The 19577-nt window shown below is 39.7% G+C and overlaps 1 protein-coding gene across 1 annotated transcript in view; it reads left to right on the top strand.

Annotated features, from left to right (window-relative positions):
- Window positions 1-16943, top strand: part of NECTIN3 (nectin cell adhesion molecule 3) — a 94368-nt gene extending 77425 nt beyond the window's left edge. The window contains exons 6-9 of the mRNA XM_060234532.1: window positions 2698-2836; window positions 3786-3870; window positions 12050-12112; window positions 16513-16943. Coding sequence (XP_060090515.1) covers window positions 2698-2836; window positions 3786-3870; window positions 12050-12112; window positions 16513-16689 — 464 coding nt within the window. The 3' untranslated portion in view covers window positions 16690-16943. The remainder of the gene's footprint in view (window positions 1-2697; window positions 2837-3785; window positions 3871-12049; window positions 12113-16512) is intronic.
- The last annotated feature ends 2634 nt before the right edge of the window (window positions 16944-19577 follow it).

Below are 19577 nucleotides of genomic sequence, written 5' to 3'. Positions count from 1 at the left end.
TCTGCTTGCTGAGGGGTCAGAGAATTCTTCCAGCCCCTAAGCAAGCAGAAGCAGCGGTATATGATGACGGCAGAATGGAGAACAATGCAGCCGAAGCACTGGAGGCTGGTTAGGGGCCCCAATTCAGGGGGCTGTGTCCTCACAGGCCCCCGCGTAGCTACAGGCCTGCTGGCCAGTGCATGCAGTTGGGAGTACTGTTGCCATTGCCATCAGAAATGACAGCACTGTGTATCACCCACACTGGGCCCTGGCAGCTGCTCTACCTCAAAATATGCTGAAACATTTAGTAGGCCCTTCCTTCAGCTGCTACTACTGGAACCCTGACTCAAGCTATAACCAAGCTTGCTTGGTTTCAAGAAAATCTTTTGACAGCTATTTTTCCTACTTTTCTTTGGCTGAAACACTGGGAAATTGCTGTGAAAGATAGCAGAGAATTGTACTGCAATTAATGAATTAATTTCCAGTTACATGAAGTTCATACAAGCTTTTCTGTAATCCCAAAAAGGATATTTATGAGGGGCCTGCAGCTTTTTACTGGCTGTTTCCCATACCTTTAAAAGCAACCTGTTTTGCAGATATTTAGCCAGTGAACTTCTTTCATCCTTTTTAATATTTACAGGAGGAGTTTAATTTTGGTGTCAGACAGTTGTTAAAAGTGGGACCAGTAAAATGGTGCCAGGTTCATAGTACCATCATTTCGAGTGCTGTTGAGATATACTGCAGTAATCTCCAATAATCTCTTTCTGCCCCACACCTCTCACTCACACAGAAGTCTCATAGAAAGGCCAGCTGGCTAGAACTGGGGGTGCCAACTTTTCATTCGCAGAGCTCTTATGTCTTCAACAACAGTATGATGAACAGAAAAGTTTCATCCAGTAAAAATGGAAGGAAAGAAAGAAAGGGAAAGAATGAAATGGAAGGAGAGGAAAAGAAGACATGGAAAGAAAGAACATAAGAGGAGCTATGTTGGATCAGGCCAGTGGACTATCCCATCCAAAATTCTCTCATACAATGCCCAGAAAGCACCAGAATGTCCCATCAGTGGGGCCAGGGCACTAGAAGCCCTCCTACTGTTGCTTCCCTCCCTCCCAGCACCAAGAATACAGACAGAGCATCACTTGCAGGGAAAGAAGAGGGAGGGAGAAAAAAAATGCCTTTCTCACCATCAGATGACCCCAGCCAGCAACAATTCTGCCCAGAGTCGTTTGTTAAAAAAAATAGCTACTAGAATGCCCACTCCCTGCCCCTCCCGACTGAAAAACACACAAATGCACCCTTCTTTTCTGCCGAGGCCTCCCGGGGAAATCTCTCCAAAAGAGCATACTGCAAGGTACATGAAAGCTCATACCTTGAAGAACACTTCATGGGTCTAAAGTGCCAGTGGACTCCAGCTTTTTTCTTAAACCCTGGGAGGGGGGAGAAGGAAGGAGAGGCAGCCCAGCTCCTCTCTGTACAACAGAGATGGGGGAAAGAAGGAAGCCAAACAGAGCTCAGGCTTTGCAGCCTGTGTCAGTCTTCAAGGCTAGCTTTTCTCTGCACAACAGAGAGACGGGGGAAGGAAGGAAGCAGAGCAGAGGCCATGCTTTGCTGGGGGCGGGGCTAGCTTTGGCTTTTCTTGTGACCCGGTAGTGAGGCTTCCGTGGCCCAGTGCCGGGTCACGACCCTGCAAATGGGAAACACTAATGTAGAGGAAAAACTAATGTGTAGTAAAAGCATGTTTAAGCCTTTCTGATACAAATGTATGTGTAAGAGGGGTTTTTAAATTTCAGCTAATTAGTATTTAGTCCTGACGGATCTTACAACATCTCAGAAGCTAAGTAGGTTTGGCCTTGGTCAGTATTTGGGTGACTACCGATGAATACTAGAGTTCCTATGCAGAGGCAAGCAATCACCTCTGAATGTTTCTTGCCTTGAAAACCTTTTGGTGTTGCCATAAGTCAGCAGTGACTTGCTGGTAAAAAAAAAATTTAAAGAAGGTCCAGTTGTGACATATTGAAATCATAACTATTCATGTTTATACTTGGTACAGTTCCCAGTTTTGTAACTCTTGGGGGGGGGGGAGAAAGTTGCGTCTCTTTATGTATTTGCAGAAAATATATGTCTTATATAGTTTGTACAGAAATTGTATAGTAAAATTCAGCAAAATTTAAATAAAGTACACTATTTCAGGGACATAGCATAATATATGGTGGCTTTGGTAAGTATAGCACATTCTTTTTACATTTAAATGCCTTTAGGTTTCCAAAGCAAGACTGACTTGCAGTATAACTTGTCTTAATTTTGTATATCCTGCCTGTGCCCCACCTAATGAAATAATAGATCTCATTTGTAAGTAACATAGTAAAAGTTATATTCCAAAATTACTTTACCAAAAATTGTCCCGGTCAGTTTTCTCAAATATTTGATGTCTTAGAAAATGAAAGCATTTTCCTGTCAACATGTTTTGTCTTCCCAATTTTATTCTGAACTTTTAAATCTGTATATTCAAAATGTATTCCTTGCAGTATTTTTTTTTCTGTATTTTGTGGAGCTGTTGATGACTCACATGCACCAAAAATAGCAATTTGTAGAATTTGTACAAAATGTTTAACTGTCTTTTCCAAGACAACCATTTTTCTGTTTCCGAATTTTGAGAAGAGTTTTGATTAATGTGACATACTGCATGAAAAGTGTAATGCATGCTCAATTACATTTCAGATGTTCCATTTAAGCAGTCGTCGTCTGTAGCTGTAGCTGGGGCTGTTATAGGAGCAGTACTTGCTCTCTTTATCATTACAATTTTTGTGACAGTACTACTGACTCCCAGGAAGAAAAGGCCCTCTTATCTAGACAAAGTGTAAGTTATGTTTCTTTAAACCAGTTTAAGTCATACAGTCTCTCCTGAGTTTATATTGTGTCATAAGAATCAAAATACATACTTCTCTAAAGATCTTAAGGTTCTTGTTAGATTTAGAAAAAACAGTAAGTTTTCTCTTTAATTTATCTTGCACTTCAGATGCAAGAAAAATAATTCTCATGAGCAACATGGAAGTTATAATCAGCACAAGAATAAATAATGTCATGTTTCCAAAAATTTGTGTTCGAATACTGTCCAAAGAATATTACCAGTTAACATGAGTTGGTAAAAGAGACTTTGCCTTGTGAGAATATGCCAGATGTACTAGCAAGTCTGACAGCTGATGTAGCCATCTATTGTGAGCCCCTTTTTAAATGCCCTTCATTGCCATTCACTTCCTTTGCACCTAGTCAGAGAAGATAAGCGAGTAGAGTACAAAAGCAACCGATCTGTTGAAACATCTATCTGAATCTTTTTGCCATGTGAATTTCAGTTCATGGACTCCTGTATGAATCAAGTCACAGGAGTTCAACAAATATAATCTGGAAAACAATCTTGGTGGTATTCTATCCTGATACGAATAAATAATATAAAAATGGCACATCAAAATTATGCTGACCATTTTTACATATAATTTGCTTTGTTTGCCTTTCTTCAGGTTATAGATAGCATTTAAAGCCATTGGATTACTTGATTGATATTCATTTAAAAATTTGAGACTAATTTTTCTGTGTGATATGTTTATTTAGTTATTTATTAAGGTGTGTATCTCCACTTTCAGAAAAAGCAACCAATGCATCTTACAATGAATAGTTATGTGAAACCATCACTGTGAAATGGCACTAACTTTTGTATAAAGTATCAAATTATTAGCTTTGCAATTTGAATAATGTGGACTTAATCTCATATCACCAGTGGCAATGGTTAAAATTTAACTTTTTAAATGCAGGATTGATCTTCCTCCAACACACAAGCCTTCATCTTTGTATGAAGAAAGAACTCACTCCTTGTGCCAGAAAGAAATAATTCTTCCAGTAAGTTATAATTCTTCAAAAAGATACATGCCTACAAAATATCTTACCTGCCAAGAAAAAAAAATATGTTAAATACTACAGTATTATTGAGGTGTTGGATTGGATTCCATTATACAGATTCCAAATACTACTTCTAAATTCAATCTAAGATGTAAATCATAAGAGCAGAACAGATTGCAAAGAATAGGAGCCACCACTAAAGTGACTGTTAGGTAGTTCAGGCTAACAGAAAGGTCCCTAAGTAGAACTCTCCTACTGTATTAGCAAGACCCATGGTAGATGTCGTATGAACTACTCCATTGAATTCTGAAAGCATCTTCAAATATTGAGGTTTTGTATTTTGCATCTTGCAATGTGCTAACATTGTCCAATACCTAAGACAGTGTTAGGTGACCTTAGTGTGGTTATCTGTATCACTTTTTCCTGTACTACCAACAATTATTCTTTGTATTTTGAGAGTCAGTGCTCCTTTTGTTAGGTATAAGTCAGAATGGAAAACTGGGTCATTATATCCCAGTCAGAAACCGAGAGGTCAGCTGCAAAGAAGTAACTCAAAATGCAAAGGTACATCACACATCATAATCAGCTTGATTAGAGCAGAGGAGAAATGTGTAGATGCAGAATATTGGCATCTGTGGTTGGATAAGAACCCTATGTGTCACTGTAGCCTGGGGTGAAGGGGTGTCCATTCTGAATCTGAATGAATTCAGATTCAACAATCTTGTAATCTCCGCTTGAAGTTTCTGTTTCAGGAGTGTCACTCTTAGGTGAGCAATAGAATGATCTGGAACCTTAAAATGTTTTCCCACTGGGTTTTTTTTAGTGATTTTTAATGTCAGATGTATGAGCAGTTATTCTTTTGTATAGGGACTGACCTGACCTGTTAGTACAATGTAAAGAGAGGAAGGGCATTGCTGACCTTTGAAGGTATATGTAATGTTGGAAGATGAACAAGTGAATCTGAGATAATATGTCTGGTGTTGCTAGGTATGGTGATTGTTGTCAGAGCGAACTTGGGGCAGAGTTAGGATTATAGAGTTGGAAGTTCATCTTGTCGGTGCGGTAGTTAGCAGAGTGAGCTTCGTGACGTGCCCGACACTGAGCTCCAGGAAAGAAATCAGCCAGACACCTGCAGCTAGTGCCAAAGTAGTGTATTTACAGAGTATACAGTAAGTGCTCACTAGTGCAGTCCAATATATTGATTACACAGACAAAATGCTCCGCCAGACAGCTAACTCTCTCTCTTCCCAGTTGCAAGCAGCTTCCCCCCACCTCCTAGGATTTTACAACAGGTCTTTTCAAACTTTACCTGGTATCCCTGGTCAATTAACATGCTCACACTCAGCAGGTTCGACCTTAATGTGGGTACACACAAGACATGCTGCAAATTGCAATCTAATACAGGAAATTCAACACTCCCTGAACAAGCAACAGCGGCGGAAGTCCCGTCAGCTAATCTGACATGCCTGTGCTCAGGAATGTCAATATTGTTCAACAGCTCTTTCTCGCAGCAGAGATGGCTCGTAGCACCAGAGTCTAAAATCCAGGCGGACCCTGTGCTCTCTCCTGTAGACGTGACCAGCCGGGCTTCTTCCTCACACGGGCTGGTGGTCCTGTGCTCTCGCTGCCTCCGTCCACGCCGCTTAGTTGGCTGAGTTAAGCTTCTCAACGGCCACTGCAAGCTGCTGCTGAGCCATGATTCCGACTCCTCCACACAGCTGGCTGCCGTCGTCCCTCTGGCTCTCAAAACGAGATAGCTGGTGCTTCTTTGTCCTTCAACCGGCGTTCCTCGCCTCCGGCTCCTTCCGAACTCTCGGGCAGCTCAACTCTCTCGGTGCTCCTCCGCGCAGCGGAACCGCCCTGGGCCCATAACCCTGTCGGTGCGGTAGTTAGCAGAGTGAGCTTCGTGACATGCCCGACACTGAGATCCAGGAAAGAAATCAGCCAGACACCTGCAGCTAGTGCCAAAGTAGTGTATTTACAGAGTATACAGTAAGTGCTCACTAGTGCAGTCCAATATATTGATTACACAGACAAAATGCTCCGCCAGACAGCTAACTCTCGAAGAGAGACCCGTGTGTTGCACACACAGCTTACTTATAGTTCAGCTAGCCAATCCAGGCTGTGCAGTGTCATGCTGACACAGCAGGTTGCTTCACCTGTTCTCAGCCGGCTCAAACCAGCCTGCTGATAAGGTCACTGTGACCTAGCATGCCTGCTAGATCACCATCTGTCAAATCAGAGCTGTCAAACTGGGTTAAGATAGATTCATCCTTTCAACCTTTTGCTCAATGCAGGATCAGCCTAAAACATCCCTGAAGTGTTTGACCAGGTGCTGCTTGAAGACTGCTACTGAGGCGGAGTGCAACACCTCCCTAGCCACTTGATTCCACTATTGAACTGCTTTTACTATAGAAATGTATTCCTATTATGCAGTCAGTACCTTTCTGTATGTTATTGCAAGTCCTGTCTTCTGCTGTCAACAGGAACAGCTCCCTGAGGCTGAGGCTAGATGGCCATCTGACAGGAATGCTGATTCTGTGAACTTAGGCAGATCACAAGAGGGAGGGCAGGAAGGGTTGCATCAGTGCTTAATCCTTGTGGCCTTTTCTTACATGCTCAGGGGAAATGCTGATCACCATTTTGGGGTCAGGAAGCAATTTTTCTCTAGGCCAGTTTGGCCAGGGATCCTGAAGATTTTTGTCATCCTCTGAGCATGGAACAGGTGTCACTGTGTATGTGGGGGAAGGGAGTTATTTGTGAAATTCCTACATTGTGCAGTGAGTTGGACTAGATGACCCTGGAAGTCCCTTCCAATTCTATGATTCCGTGGTGTCCTTTAAGTGACAGCCTTTCAAATACTTAAAGAGAGCAATGATGTGTCTCCCTAGCCCCCTCGTCTCCAGGCTGAACATTCCCAAGTCCCTCAAACTTTCAGAAGTTTCCCAGATCCTCCTTTCCCCCCTTCTTGAAGATGGGGACAACATTTGTCCACCTGCAGTCTTCTGACACCCAAGAATCCTTAAGAATTTTCAAAGATAATAGATGGAGTCAGAAATCACATCCACGAGTTCTTTTAGTACCATTGGATGGAATTCAACTGATCCTGATCACCTAGTTTCTTTAAATAAAGCTAAGTATTTATGTACTACCCTTATGCCAATCCTAGGCTGCAACTCCCTTCTTTCAATCATGTATTCTGTTTTTTCCATGTTGAGCACCATTTCCCTCACAAGAGAAAACTGAGGAAAAGTAGGAATTGAGCAGTTCTGCCCTCTCCATACCTGTTACAATTTCAATTTTGTGTCCTCACAATGGCCTTCCAAGTTCTTGCTCCTTTGCAGTTTGGTGTGGTGGATAAGTACATAGAGTCTTTTCTGGGAGAGCCAGCTTTGATTCCCCACTTCTACATGCAGCTGCTGGAGTGACCTTGGATCAGTCATAACTATCAGAGCTGTTCTGTTCAAGAGCAGTTCTGGGTGAGCTCTCTCAAGTCCTTAGAAAGCTATGAAGCCACCTTGGCTTCTTTAGACTCCTCCCATTTTTCCTTCTCATAGGAATCATTTGTGATTGTGCGTTCAGTATTTCATTTTTAAGAAACTCCTACCTCTCTTGAAGTTCCTTCTCTGGCCATGGGAGTCTATCCAGCATTACTTTAGGGTTGTCAGAATTTGTTTTACTGAAGTCCAACCTATATGTCTGACTAAGTACAGCTTTTCCCTTCCCCAAGACTGTAAACTCCAAAATTACATGGTCACTACTACCCAGGGTGCCCACTACTTTCACCTTGTCAACCAGTTCTTCCCTATTGGTGAAAATCAGCTCCAAGACAGCAGATCCCCTTGTTTCCCTTCCACTTTCTGGAAAATGAAGTTGTCATCAAGACAAGTCAGGAATTTTTTTTTTACCTTTTGTTAGCAGAGTTGGACTTCCAACAGATATCCAGGTAATTGAAATCTCCCATGACCACCGTTTCCCATCTCTTTGAGAACTTTTGTAATTTTTATAATCTGTCTCATCCTCTGCCTGGTTTGAATGGTCTATAGCAGCCCCCCAGTATAACAGCACTGTCATTTTTTACTCTGTTTATTTCTATCCAGAGACTCTTAACTTCCATGCTCAGATTCACATATTTCCTTACATGCCTTCTTTACACATAGTTACTCTTCCACCCTGCTTTATTTGTCCTTTTTGAATAAATTGTATCCCTCAATCCTAATAGTCCAATTGTGAATATCATCCCACCAAAGTTCAATAATGCCTATTAGATCATAGTTCCCTTCCTGTATTAAGACTTCAAGTTTCTTCTGCTTGTTTCTTATAATCTGCGCATTAGTGTAGAGACATTGGAATCCATAGTTTATGCACCATGAGGTTCTTGTTTCTCTGCTTTTCTCTGTGTTAATGTTACCTAACACATGTGCCACTCCCCACAAAACTTTAATGTTCTTATCTCCAGTTACTGGCATCATATTAGGCTTTTAATTTTTGTCTCACTCCCCCCATATGATTAGAGCTCTGCAGCTTTTTAATCAGGTGCTGTCGGCCATGGACCAATGAATTGTAATATGACTGCATACTTTCTGTGGCATGCATATATAGGCCTTCAAGGCTTTGGCCATTGTTTCCATAGGAAGAAGATCCCTATAAACACTTTCTGATTCATTATTTTTAGAAGTTGTTACATAAGTAGTAGGATATGGATAAAACTCTGTGCTTGTTCTAAATTACCATTTTTTAGCCTATGAAATTAAAAAAAATAATGTCTATCTAGTATAATGTCTATCTAAAGAAGTGCAAGGCAGACTAACAAGTTTATAAAAGTAGTACAGAGTAGTGCCATTCAAACCTCACTGAAGTTAATGGGAAAAACAGGCTTAACTTGAACATAGCTTGGTTCATGTAGCAATGTCTGGTTAAAATTTCTGGATGTGATCTAATAGTAAATATGCAGTCTAAGCAGGTTCTGCATACACCATTCAGAAGTAATCATGCAGAATCACAGAAGTGATAGTATTTATTTAATGATTATGAAACAAATTACTTTTGTTTACATTGTTGTAAAATATCAAAAGAAGCAGAATGGACTCTGATGAAGTATGCTTAACAGTTAGAGACATGGCAATGATTCAGTCTGGTTAGTTAGCGCATAAAGAGCAATCATTTTGAACAATTTCATCAACATTAACTGCATTAACAAATGCAGAGCCATTGCATTTCAAATCACAATTTGCAATATTATAACCATTCCATAAAATTTTATGAACATAAAGCATGTATTTGGAAAATATGCATGGTGGTTGTTTTGATTTTCACATTTTTGAATACTTTGGGTATGTTCTTCAGTCTTCATGCTCCACTTGATCTGGGTCAACCAGTAGCACTCTCCTGTGTCATCTGTAATAAAGTTCAGGGTACTCTTATGCAAAGTGCAGTGGTGTAGAGATGGATATCCTCAGTCCTGGAGTTGCCTCCTAGTAAAAACTGCTGCTAGAGCTAAATTTTCTGCATCTTTCTGAAGTTCTGGAGAGCCAGCTTGGTGTAGTGGTTAAGTGTGCGGACTCTTATCTGGGAGAACCGGGTTTGATTCCCCACTTCTCCACTTGCACCTGCTAGCATGGCCTTGGGTCAGCCATAGCTCTGGCAGAGGTTGTCCTTGAAAGGGCAGCTGCTGTGAGAGCCCTCTCCAACCCCACCCACCTCACAGGGTGTCTGTTGTGGGGGAGGAAGGTAAAGGAGATTGTGTTTCTCTGAGACTCTTTGGAGTGGAGGGCAGGATATAAATCCAATATCTTCATCTTCATCTTCTTCTGCAAGATGTCGGGGATTGAATATGAATTAATAACCTGTCCAATGTGTAAAATTTTCTTGTGCACAATATTTTTGTTTTTGATAACATGTATTTATTCTTTAGGGATTGTTGGTGATTTTTTAAAATTATATATATATAATATAATTTATAATTTATATAATTATATTATTTATAATTTATATAATTATAAATAATATATTTATTTATTTATTTGGGATTTATATCCCGCCCTTCCCACGAATGGCTCAGGGCGGCTTCCAACAGTTAAACAAACTTAAAATTAAACAATTTCAAATATAAAACAGTTAAATAGTTAAACAGTTAAAACATTAAAACAAAGTAATTCAGTTTCCTGTAAACAGATGGCTGGCCAGTTTCCTCAAGTTGTTATCCTAGATAAATGTAGGCTAGGTATAGGCTAGCCGGAAGAGGGTCGTCTTACAGGCCCTGCTGAACTGCGCCAAGTCCCGCAGGGCCCTCACCTCTTCCGGCAGCTGATTCCACCATACGGGGGCCATAACGAAGAAAGCCATAAAATATCAGGAAATAGAGAGTAGGCACAAAATGAAACTCACTATGGTAGAATAGTGCTAAACAGCACAGAGCCAGAGAATTTGTAGTTGAACCAGTACTATTTAATGTGTTAATTATTTGAAGTCAAGAATCAGGTAGCCAAATCTCAATAGTTTAAAGAAAAGATTATCAAATTGGAAAGAATTATAGTCATATTATCATCTTCTTGCTTTGCACAGTACCTTGAATAAATGAAAGGCAACTACAACATAAAATAAGCCATAAGTGCTTACATAAGAAAGAGATGGAGAGTGCAATGAGAGGAGGCAAACTGGAGAGGCAGTTCTAGATATGCTGCCTTTACAGTTACACTGTTCTCACAGAGAATAACATTGGAATGGTGGAAAGGTTTGGGGGCATACTGACAAAATTAAATGTTTTCAAGGTACTCTGGAATTATGTTAAGAGAAGTTGTTCTCCCTGTAGTTTCCTCCCATAAGTTCAGTCCATTCTGATGTTGCATCAATATGCTGCTGCAGTTGAACACTAGAAGATCACTGCTATACCTGTCCTTTTCTTCTCCCCTTCTCAGCCATTCCAATAGAGCTGGTTATTTGTTACAAGAAATCATCCTTTGAAGTAGCAAGAAATCATGCTGAAACTTTGATTGGATTGGTCTCTTATATCTACCATCTTCTGACAGCTTAAGTTTATGTTCATCCTGCCACATGCTAAATCCCATTTAGTTCCTCTGCGGTCAGAGAGCATAAGCTTTTAACTTCTCTTAGTTGATTCTTAACTAGAGGGGGGAAATAGCATTTTTCCTTTGTCATAGGCTGTGATGCCAAGAATCTTTGGTAAGGGGTTTGGAGAATTTGTCTTTGGCATTGGTTTCTAACTTATGCTAATATCAGCTCAGCGCATTGCTTATGAAACACACCTAGCTTTCAAAAGCAGCTTATAAAACTACACAGGAAAAACACAAATTATACACTTTGAGCTCTTTGCATTGCTTTTGGAAACTGTGGCTTAAAAGTACATTCAAACTACTTTATTCAACTTAATTATTAAAAATAAACATTATCCTCAGAAGTATTTGAACAGTTTCTTTTAAATGGAAATGTAGGGCTCAGACCAAGAGCCTAAGTGGTGAAGTTCCCTGGTTCAATAGTAAAGGAAGGTGTCATATTATTAATTAGGCGGTAAGCGTTTATATGGGAACAGTTTTAAAGAGTATTCAACTGAGATCTTTTCTGTATCTTTTTTTAAAAATGCAAAATTTTGCATAGTTTATAGAAAATTGTAATCTAGCTTTAAAAAAAAGACATACTGTGCTAGTTGCTGAAACTAGAACATGAATGCAACCAAACTTGAATCAGTGGAACTATGGGGTTATAAAAGACTTTTAGATCATGCTGCCTTTGAATTTTGTGTAACATTAGTCACATTAGTGAAAAGGTATATATTTTATTTCAGTGTAAGAAAGCCCTGACATAGCTATGGGAATCAAAATGCAAATATGAACTTTGAATGTTAACCATACTGTTAGCATTAAAAATACATTTTTAACTTTGAGGGCTGGATCACACTTTATTGCAGCAGGCCTCCACAAGTATTTTCCATTGAAAATGTGAAAAATGCAGGGTCGGGGGTGGAGAACTGACAGGCAGCAGTTCCCTGAATTATACTCATCATCTTGAAATATGGATATCAGTACATTTTGCTTATTTATTGCAAGAAACACCAAGTGAATCTAACTGCTGCATAATCTAAGAGCCATTCTGACAAAAATATATCATTTATCTGCAGTAGTTCATAAAATAGTTGCAAAATAACATTCTTTTTCCCCTCCAGAAAGAGCACTTCTCAGTTCAAAATCAATGCAGAGACAAGGATTCTGGAAGCATGCAGCATGAAGTAAGTAATATGCTTCATTGTATTCTATACGAAGCATCTTTCAAAATCTTCTAGAGCCGGGATAGACAGATGTTATGCTTCTGGAAGCTACATTTCCCCCCAAGGAACCATACTCTTAGTGCACAGACTCTTATCTGGGAGAACCAGGTTTGATTCCCCATTCCTCCACTTGCAGCTGCTGGAATGGTCTTGGGTCAGCCATAACTCTCGTAGGAGTTGTTCTTGAAAGGGCAGCTACTGCAAGAGTGCTCTCAGCCCCACCTTCCTCACAGGGTGTCTGTTGTGGAGGAAAAGGTAAAGGAGATTGTGACCACTCAGATTCAGAGTATAGGATGGGATATAAATCCAAAATCTTCAGTCTTCAATAGGAGATATCAGTCACAAAGCAGTGGTTCAGTCACAAAGTAGCAGGTTGTACAGAACTGAGAGTGTTTCAGAGCAGCTCTGCATTGCTATGGTGGAAACTTTTTTCTCTGCTGTTTTCATAAAGCAAGCCACCTCCTCACCACCCAAACTGTAATGTGCCCTGCAGGAGGGAAATACACAATTACTTCTGTTTATCCAGGAAGAAGCAAAAACCAGCTTTGAAGCAAGACGAGAGTGGAGAGCATGCTCGTTTCCTGTCCAGAGCAAGAGTGAATGTGTATAAACAGGGGATTTTTGTTTCCTGAAAAAAGAGGTGCTGGAACTCTCAAGAGGAAAATCAAGAAGAAATATATGGGTGCCCCAATGAACTTTTAAACATTTTTTTTAATATTTTGTTTCTAGAAGAAGATTCCAGAACTCTGTGCTGCCACATTCCCCCAGATAGTGCTGATGCTGTTTTCCCATCCAAAGCCATTGGTGCATATACACACTTCCTCCTTTGCACAAAAGTGAGAGGAGATGTGCTGTTGCAGCAATTTTTAAGAGAACAATAAGTAATTTCAGGAGCATTTGGGGGGGTGGAGAGCTACTTCTGTTTGGTTGGTCAGTGACTGGTCACTCTCAAGTAACCTTCTGCCCACCCAAGTTCTAAAGCTGAGCTCAAGAGTTTGTTGCACTGGCTCTGCCTGCCTGGGGGAGTGGTGCCTACAACACATACCTAAAGGAGTGGAGCTAAGCCTTCCAATTTAGGTCTCTTTTTGGCAGCATTTAGGAACTTAAGGCAGCATTGCTGAAGCAAGTCTAGCTTAATTTTTACTTTTTTCTCTCATCTGTTTTCTTCAGTTTCTCCTCTTTTTTCAGCATGTACATTTGTGCTTCCCTGCTGTTCCACATACTGCTGAGCCACTGGACCACCTTTTAAAAAATTCTTGAGGCATGGAGGCAAGCTACCTCTTACAGATGGCATTATCATATTTTTTTTTTATTTCCAGAGGAGAGATATAAAGTTAAAATCTGTGCACATTATCAGTCAGACACAATAACGCCATTCAACCCCACTTCTGATAATATATCAGACCACACCTGATTAATCTTGTTTTGTTCCCTCCAGTATCATTAGTAATCTAATTCTTCTGGTTCTGGAACCCCTGATTCCAAATCACTTAACTGAGAAGAGAACTTCTTTAGTTAAACAAATTAATAAATCAAAATATGGGGTGCATTCTCTATTCGGATGAAAGTCATAAGAACATAAGAGAAGCCATGTTGGATCAGGTCAACGGCCCATCCAGTCCAACACTCTGTATCAAACAGTGGCCAAAAAAAAGGAGGTTCACAAGTGGGGCTAGAAGCCCTTCCACTTTGCCCCCCCCCCCCAGCACCAAGAGTCCCTTTTATCTTATACAGCCATTGCTAAAACAATTCTTAAAAGGCTTCATCTTCCCACCCCACTCTCCAGTTTCTCTATCCACAGCCACATGGAGCTTTGTAACATCATTTGCAATGATTGAAAGGTCCCTTCAGATATTTGTGTCCATGTTTTTTCCTTATTCTTGGAAGCCAAAATGTGGCAGTATGAGCCAATAAACTGTGCTCTTTGTTTGGTCCTGCCTCATCACCTTTCCCACAGAAATTATTTGGCTAGGCATTCCTTTCCTGCCTAAGGCAGAATCCAGATTTAATCTCAAACGAATCTGGTTCTGCCGCTACACTTTCTTTATATGCCAACTAACAGGGAAAGGACTCTTCAGGACTCTGGCTATCTTTATCAACACAATTTTTTTCTATTTAGGATAGACCCTTGGCTATTTCTGTGCCATATGGGTATATGTCAAGGTCAGCGTGTTACTGCCACTGAGTCACAGCAGTCATTAAACTGTTAAAAGAGGAGAGCCAGTTTGATGTAGTGGTTAAGCGTGTGGACTCTTATCTGGGAGAACTGTTTTGATTCCCCACTCCTCCACTTGCACCTGCTGGAATGGCCTTGGGCATAGCTCTCGTAGAGGCTGTCCTTGAAAGGGCAGCTGCTGTGAGAGCCCTCTCAGCCCCACCCACCTCACAGTGTGTCTGTTGTGGGGGGAGAAGGCATGGGAGATTGTAAGCCGCTCTTGAGTCTCTGATTCAGAGAGAAGGGCAGGGTATAAATCTACAATTCTTCTTCTTCTAAAACTGCCCTAGCATTCATTTCCCCTGGCAGTTACAGCACACACTACTAAGGCCATTGCTATGATCACAATACCACAGATTTCTACCACTTTTAGTGCTTTGTAGATTGGCAACCTACTTGCAACACTCTAGTTTTGTGAAACAGTATGCGTTCTGTGAGAGCCAGCATAGATGGGACTTTGGGCATTAATGATGTGCCCCTCTTCTTGTGACTTCTCCCACTTCTAGGAAGAGCAGCTTGCTAATCTTTTCCCATAATGTGCCCATACAAAGAAGAAGAGACAGATTGCTTACCTGTAAAATGTTTTTAAGTGCTCACCTATATTGTCATGCTGCCAGTCTTCATGTTCTGTAACTGTTGCTCACAACCTCTTATGGGGTCTACAGAGCAGCTGCATAGGAAGGAACATCCAGGCATTCACTACAGTCTTTGAGATGAGCAAAAAAAAATGGATGAGCTTAGCTGTAGAAGGTTCCATGTTTTGCACAGGTATAGAACACACTTTGTACAGGTATAGAACACACACTGTTACAGAAAAGCAGTATGTTCTTACATGCAATTTAACATTAATGGCCCTCTCCCATAAAAGCACTATTATAGGAAGGAGAAGCCATGTGCAGTAGAAAATGGATTTGATGGTTTTCAGTACTTCCCCTGCCAGTAGCTTCCCTGAGCCAATTTTCAAGTGCTCAGAGATTGCTTGTCTGTACAATTTTACTTAATTCAGAAATATACTATTTGTGTAGTCCAGCAAATGCATATCTTGAGGTAGAGTTATCCAGCTCTCAAGTTATACTCTGTTTTTAAAAAAACTACTCCAATGCAAAAGCCAGTAGGCCAGCACATGATAGTAGCATCTTTCTCCTTTTTAATGGATATGCTTTAACTCTGTCTTTGGTTTTACTAACCAAAATGTTGATAAGGTTGGATTTATATTGTCACATATAACTTTTCCATAATCAGAGCATGCCAAAGAACCCATTTGCAGCAATATGACATGTTGATGAGGGTGGTAAAAAGGGATTTATCTCCACCACTGTTGTATCAGCTGAATCATATCAATTGCTTAAGAGGCTTTGTGACTTGATAACACCCAAGTCTGGCTTGGGAGCTGTTGAGTTGGCAGCAATTAGGAGTGTGCATTTGGATACACAGCCAAAAATATACCTGAAAAATACTTTATTGGTATTTTCTAAGTATATTCAGCATTGCAAATATAGCCAGGAATTTTTCAGAAAACCTAAAAAATGGTCCCAAAAAATCCCAGAAATATCTGGGAATTTTGGGGAAGACTGGAAATATTTACAGGCTCCCAGGAACTGTTTTTCCTTTCCTTTCCTCCCCCTCTCCTTTGTTTCTAGAGGGTTTTCTGCCATCTTCTAAACATGGAACAGGCAGGTGTGTGCAGGAGGCTGGGTATTTGTGAATGTCCTGCATTGTGTAGGGTAATGGACCATATATGACCCTGAGGTCCCTTCCAACTCTTATTCTTCTATGATTCTATACAGTTTGCTAAGGTTGAGATATCCAGTTAAAGGCTGTCTAATCTCATTTCTGGGAGAAAGTGTGATAGAGCATGTGGTGGCATTGCACAACTGATTTTATTTGGTAAAGCTTTTAATATGGTCTGAACTATAGGCATTTCTGTGTGGGGAGGGGTAATGATTTTTAATGCATTTGGATTGTTTTAATATAGCTTCCATGAGCCACAAAGTAAAAGACAAGGTATAAATATTTTAATAAATAAAGATCGATATTTCTGAAATGGCAATTAAAATTATTTATAATATGTCTGAGTGTATTTATTGAAATTTGGATATTATGACAAAAGATTAATAAAGTGTAATGGACATTTTTTCCCCTTTAGAAAGTAGTAAACTGCAGGCAATTTACTAACTACGATGAAAATCTCTTGGCTCAAGACAGCCATCAGCAAATGTATCCAGATTACAAGCAAATTAATTGCAAAGACTGGAGCAGTAAGAGGCATCAAAATCCAGAGAATGGAAGAGTTTACATCAATCCTCGGGAACATTATGTGTGACTGACTTGTAACAAGATAGATCAAGATGGGTAGAAGAAGTGAACAGTGACTTATGAAAGCTCATGCCTGCCACAAATTTTGTTAGTCTTTGAGGTGCTACTGGGCTCTTGCTCTTTTCTACTGACTTGTAACAACTTATGGCTTATTCACTGTTATATACCATGTTGATTTCCATTTGTTTTAGATTAAGTAAATATTTTGTTTTTGCTTCACCATTTTTCTTTTTGAAACAAGTTGAAGATGGGGATAATGGCAAAAATAATGAATGCTTAGACCAGAGGGAGTATTTTTTACACTCTACAAGTTTGTTGAACACAGGATTCTTAGTACATGTTAGTGAATTCATGTGTACTTCAGATATTCATAAGATTTTAGAATCCCTCCCCGTAGCCCTTCTTTTTTCTTTAATCATGTGGGCTTAATGAGCACATGAGACTGCTTCTGAAAATTGAGGTCCTGTGTTGTTATTCTGCTGATAGGCAAGCACCTTGAAACCTGCCTTGATGTCTGCTTCTCCAAAATATCATTGGTTTGCATACTACAAAGAAGGGAAGGCAATTTCTATTAATCCCCCCCTTCCACTGCATTTCACTATGCTATTCATGAGGGTCCCTTGACCCTGGGAATGTAACTTTGGCTGCAGTGAGAAGTAGAAGTGGGTTAGTCTATCACTGATCCTATCAGTTCTAAACTATTGTATTTGTATTCTCTGTCCCCACAACTTTATAACAATACATGACATTGCATCATGCATTTTTAAACAATTGGTGTTGCTGATGAAGAGAGTGAAGCAAAATATATGCTGCTGGTTTTACCTTACATACCCTATTCAGTAACTTGTGTTTCCTTTTTCAAATGCTGACATACCGCTTACTTAATGAATTGGCAATATATGTCCTCTTGTTGATTAGCATTTGCTCAAGGTAACTGATTGAATAACCATTGGTACACAAATGCACTGCTTTGAGTTTTAACTTTTATATGGATGTTCTTTCAGTCAAACCTAGTTTTCTTAATCACTTGCTTAGCCATGCCAGAAATACCGAAGTCAAAAACACTGGAATAACAATAACACTTTTATACAACATAGTGTATATGCAGCCTACATTTAGAAAACAGAAGTGTATATGCAACCTACATTAGGAAACGGGAAACAGAAAGAGCATTGCAAGGAAACTGTATAGGCAAATTTAAATCAAGGCAAGCTACACCTCCCTACATGAATCATTAAAATACCATTCTGCTTTATACAGGTGGAGTTATTAAGTTGTTAAATGTTGTACTGAGGCTCCAGGATAAAGCACTGAGAGAAAAAGGCTGACAAAGGTCTGAAACCGTGAGGAATCCTGGGCTGCGGTCCCTTACTGTCTCGGAGAAAAGCTGTGCTGGAGATTTGAGAAGTCCACTCAAGTTGCTGAACATAAGGGAGAACAGCAGGAAGGCAATTGCCTCTGAGGAACTGTACCTTATTATCTTCATACAGCAGATAGTGTGGGGGAGTGAAAAGAACTCTTTTTCCAGCTGCATTTGTATTATGAGCATTTTTGAATTTAGTATCAGGAATGGTTCATAAGTTACTAATGATGACTATTGCTATGCATGTATTTTGATAAATGTAGGTTGCATATACACTATATTGTGTAAAAGTGTTATTGTTATTCCGATGTTTTTTGACTTCATTATTCACTTACATTGGAACCTGTTGATATTTACCATGCCAGAAATATCAGCTGAACTATTGAAAAGAGAGTATGACCTTATGCTATAAGAAGAATAATGAAATCAGCATTCAATACCAGAAACAACTGACAACAGTAGTACACGGGTGGAATTCTATCAGGAGCTCCTTTGCATATTAGGCCACACACCCCTGATATAGCCAATCCTCCAAGAGTTTACAAGGCTCTTTTTGTAAGCTCTTGGAGGATTGGCTACATCAGGGGTGTGTAGCCTAATATGCAAAGGAGCTCCTGTTAGAATTCCACCCCTGGTAGTACATATTTTTGATTTTATTCTGTTCTGCAGAGGAGAATAGGAAACAGTTTAATGTGCTGCCCCAGTGGGGTTGAGAGTTGCTTCAGTTTTTGCCATACATTTTATTTTTTGTTAATCCTTTGGTCCAATTATGTGTAATTCGGTAGTTGTAAAGATCTCCCACATTCAACCTTTTCATATGCCTTGCAAGATGCATCAAACAATTATTTGGTTCCCCTTTTTGGAACACAGCTTACCTTTACCTATTGTGCCTTTTAATTTTTAGACCTGCAAACATAAATGGGAAATTTTGTCTTGCTGCCAATAACGGGAAGGGTGCTTGTGGAAGAAATGTGTATTGTTCTGCAAGCTTACGTTCCATTTGATTTTCTACATTACTGAGTGGCACTGTGTTAAAACGTTTTGTGGGGGTTACGGAAATGTAAATAGATCTTTGGAAAGAATATAAAGTATATTTCTCAAGGTAAGTAAAAGAATAAATTGCAAGTAACATTGAAATGCAAATTGTGTACTAATATGTAGCTTTTATAGAAAGTAAGTAGATGCATTAATAACTCCACCTGTATAAAGCAGAATGGTATTTTAATGATTCATGTAGGGAGGTGTAGCTTGCCTTGATTTAAATTTGCCTATACAGTTTCCTTGCAATGCACAGCTTGGACAAATAGGTGGGTTTAGGGTAAGGAAGAGACACTAGAGCATGAAATAAAGTAGAAAAAATAATTCAATTTTTACGTTTTAAAATGCAGTAGTTAAATGTCTAGTATTATGTTAGAATTCTAAATGTTCATTTTTTGTAGCTTGGGTGTGTAATATTGGTTCTAAAAAATCCAAAAAGTGTTTTTGTATTTTAATTTTGTCAAGTTGGAAACTGAAGAAAATATGTCTGGAAT

This window comes from Heteronotia binoei, chromosome 3, assembly GCF_032191835.1.
Source record: "Heteronotia binoei isolate CCM8104 ecotype False Entrance Well chromosome 3, APGP_CSIRO_Hbin_v1, whole genome shotgun sequence".
NCBI lineage: Eukaryota > Metazoa > Chordata > Lepidosauria > Squamata > Gekkonidae > Heteronotia > Heteronotia binoei.
The sequence above is the reverse complement of the archived record's forward strand: the minus strand, read 5'-3'. Positions and strand labels throughout refer to the sequence as shown.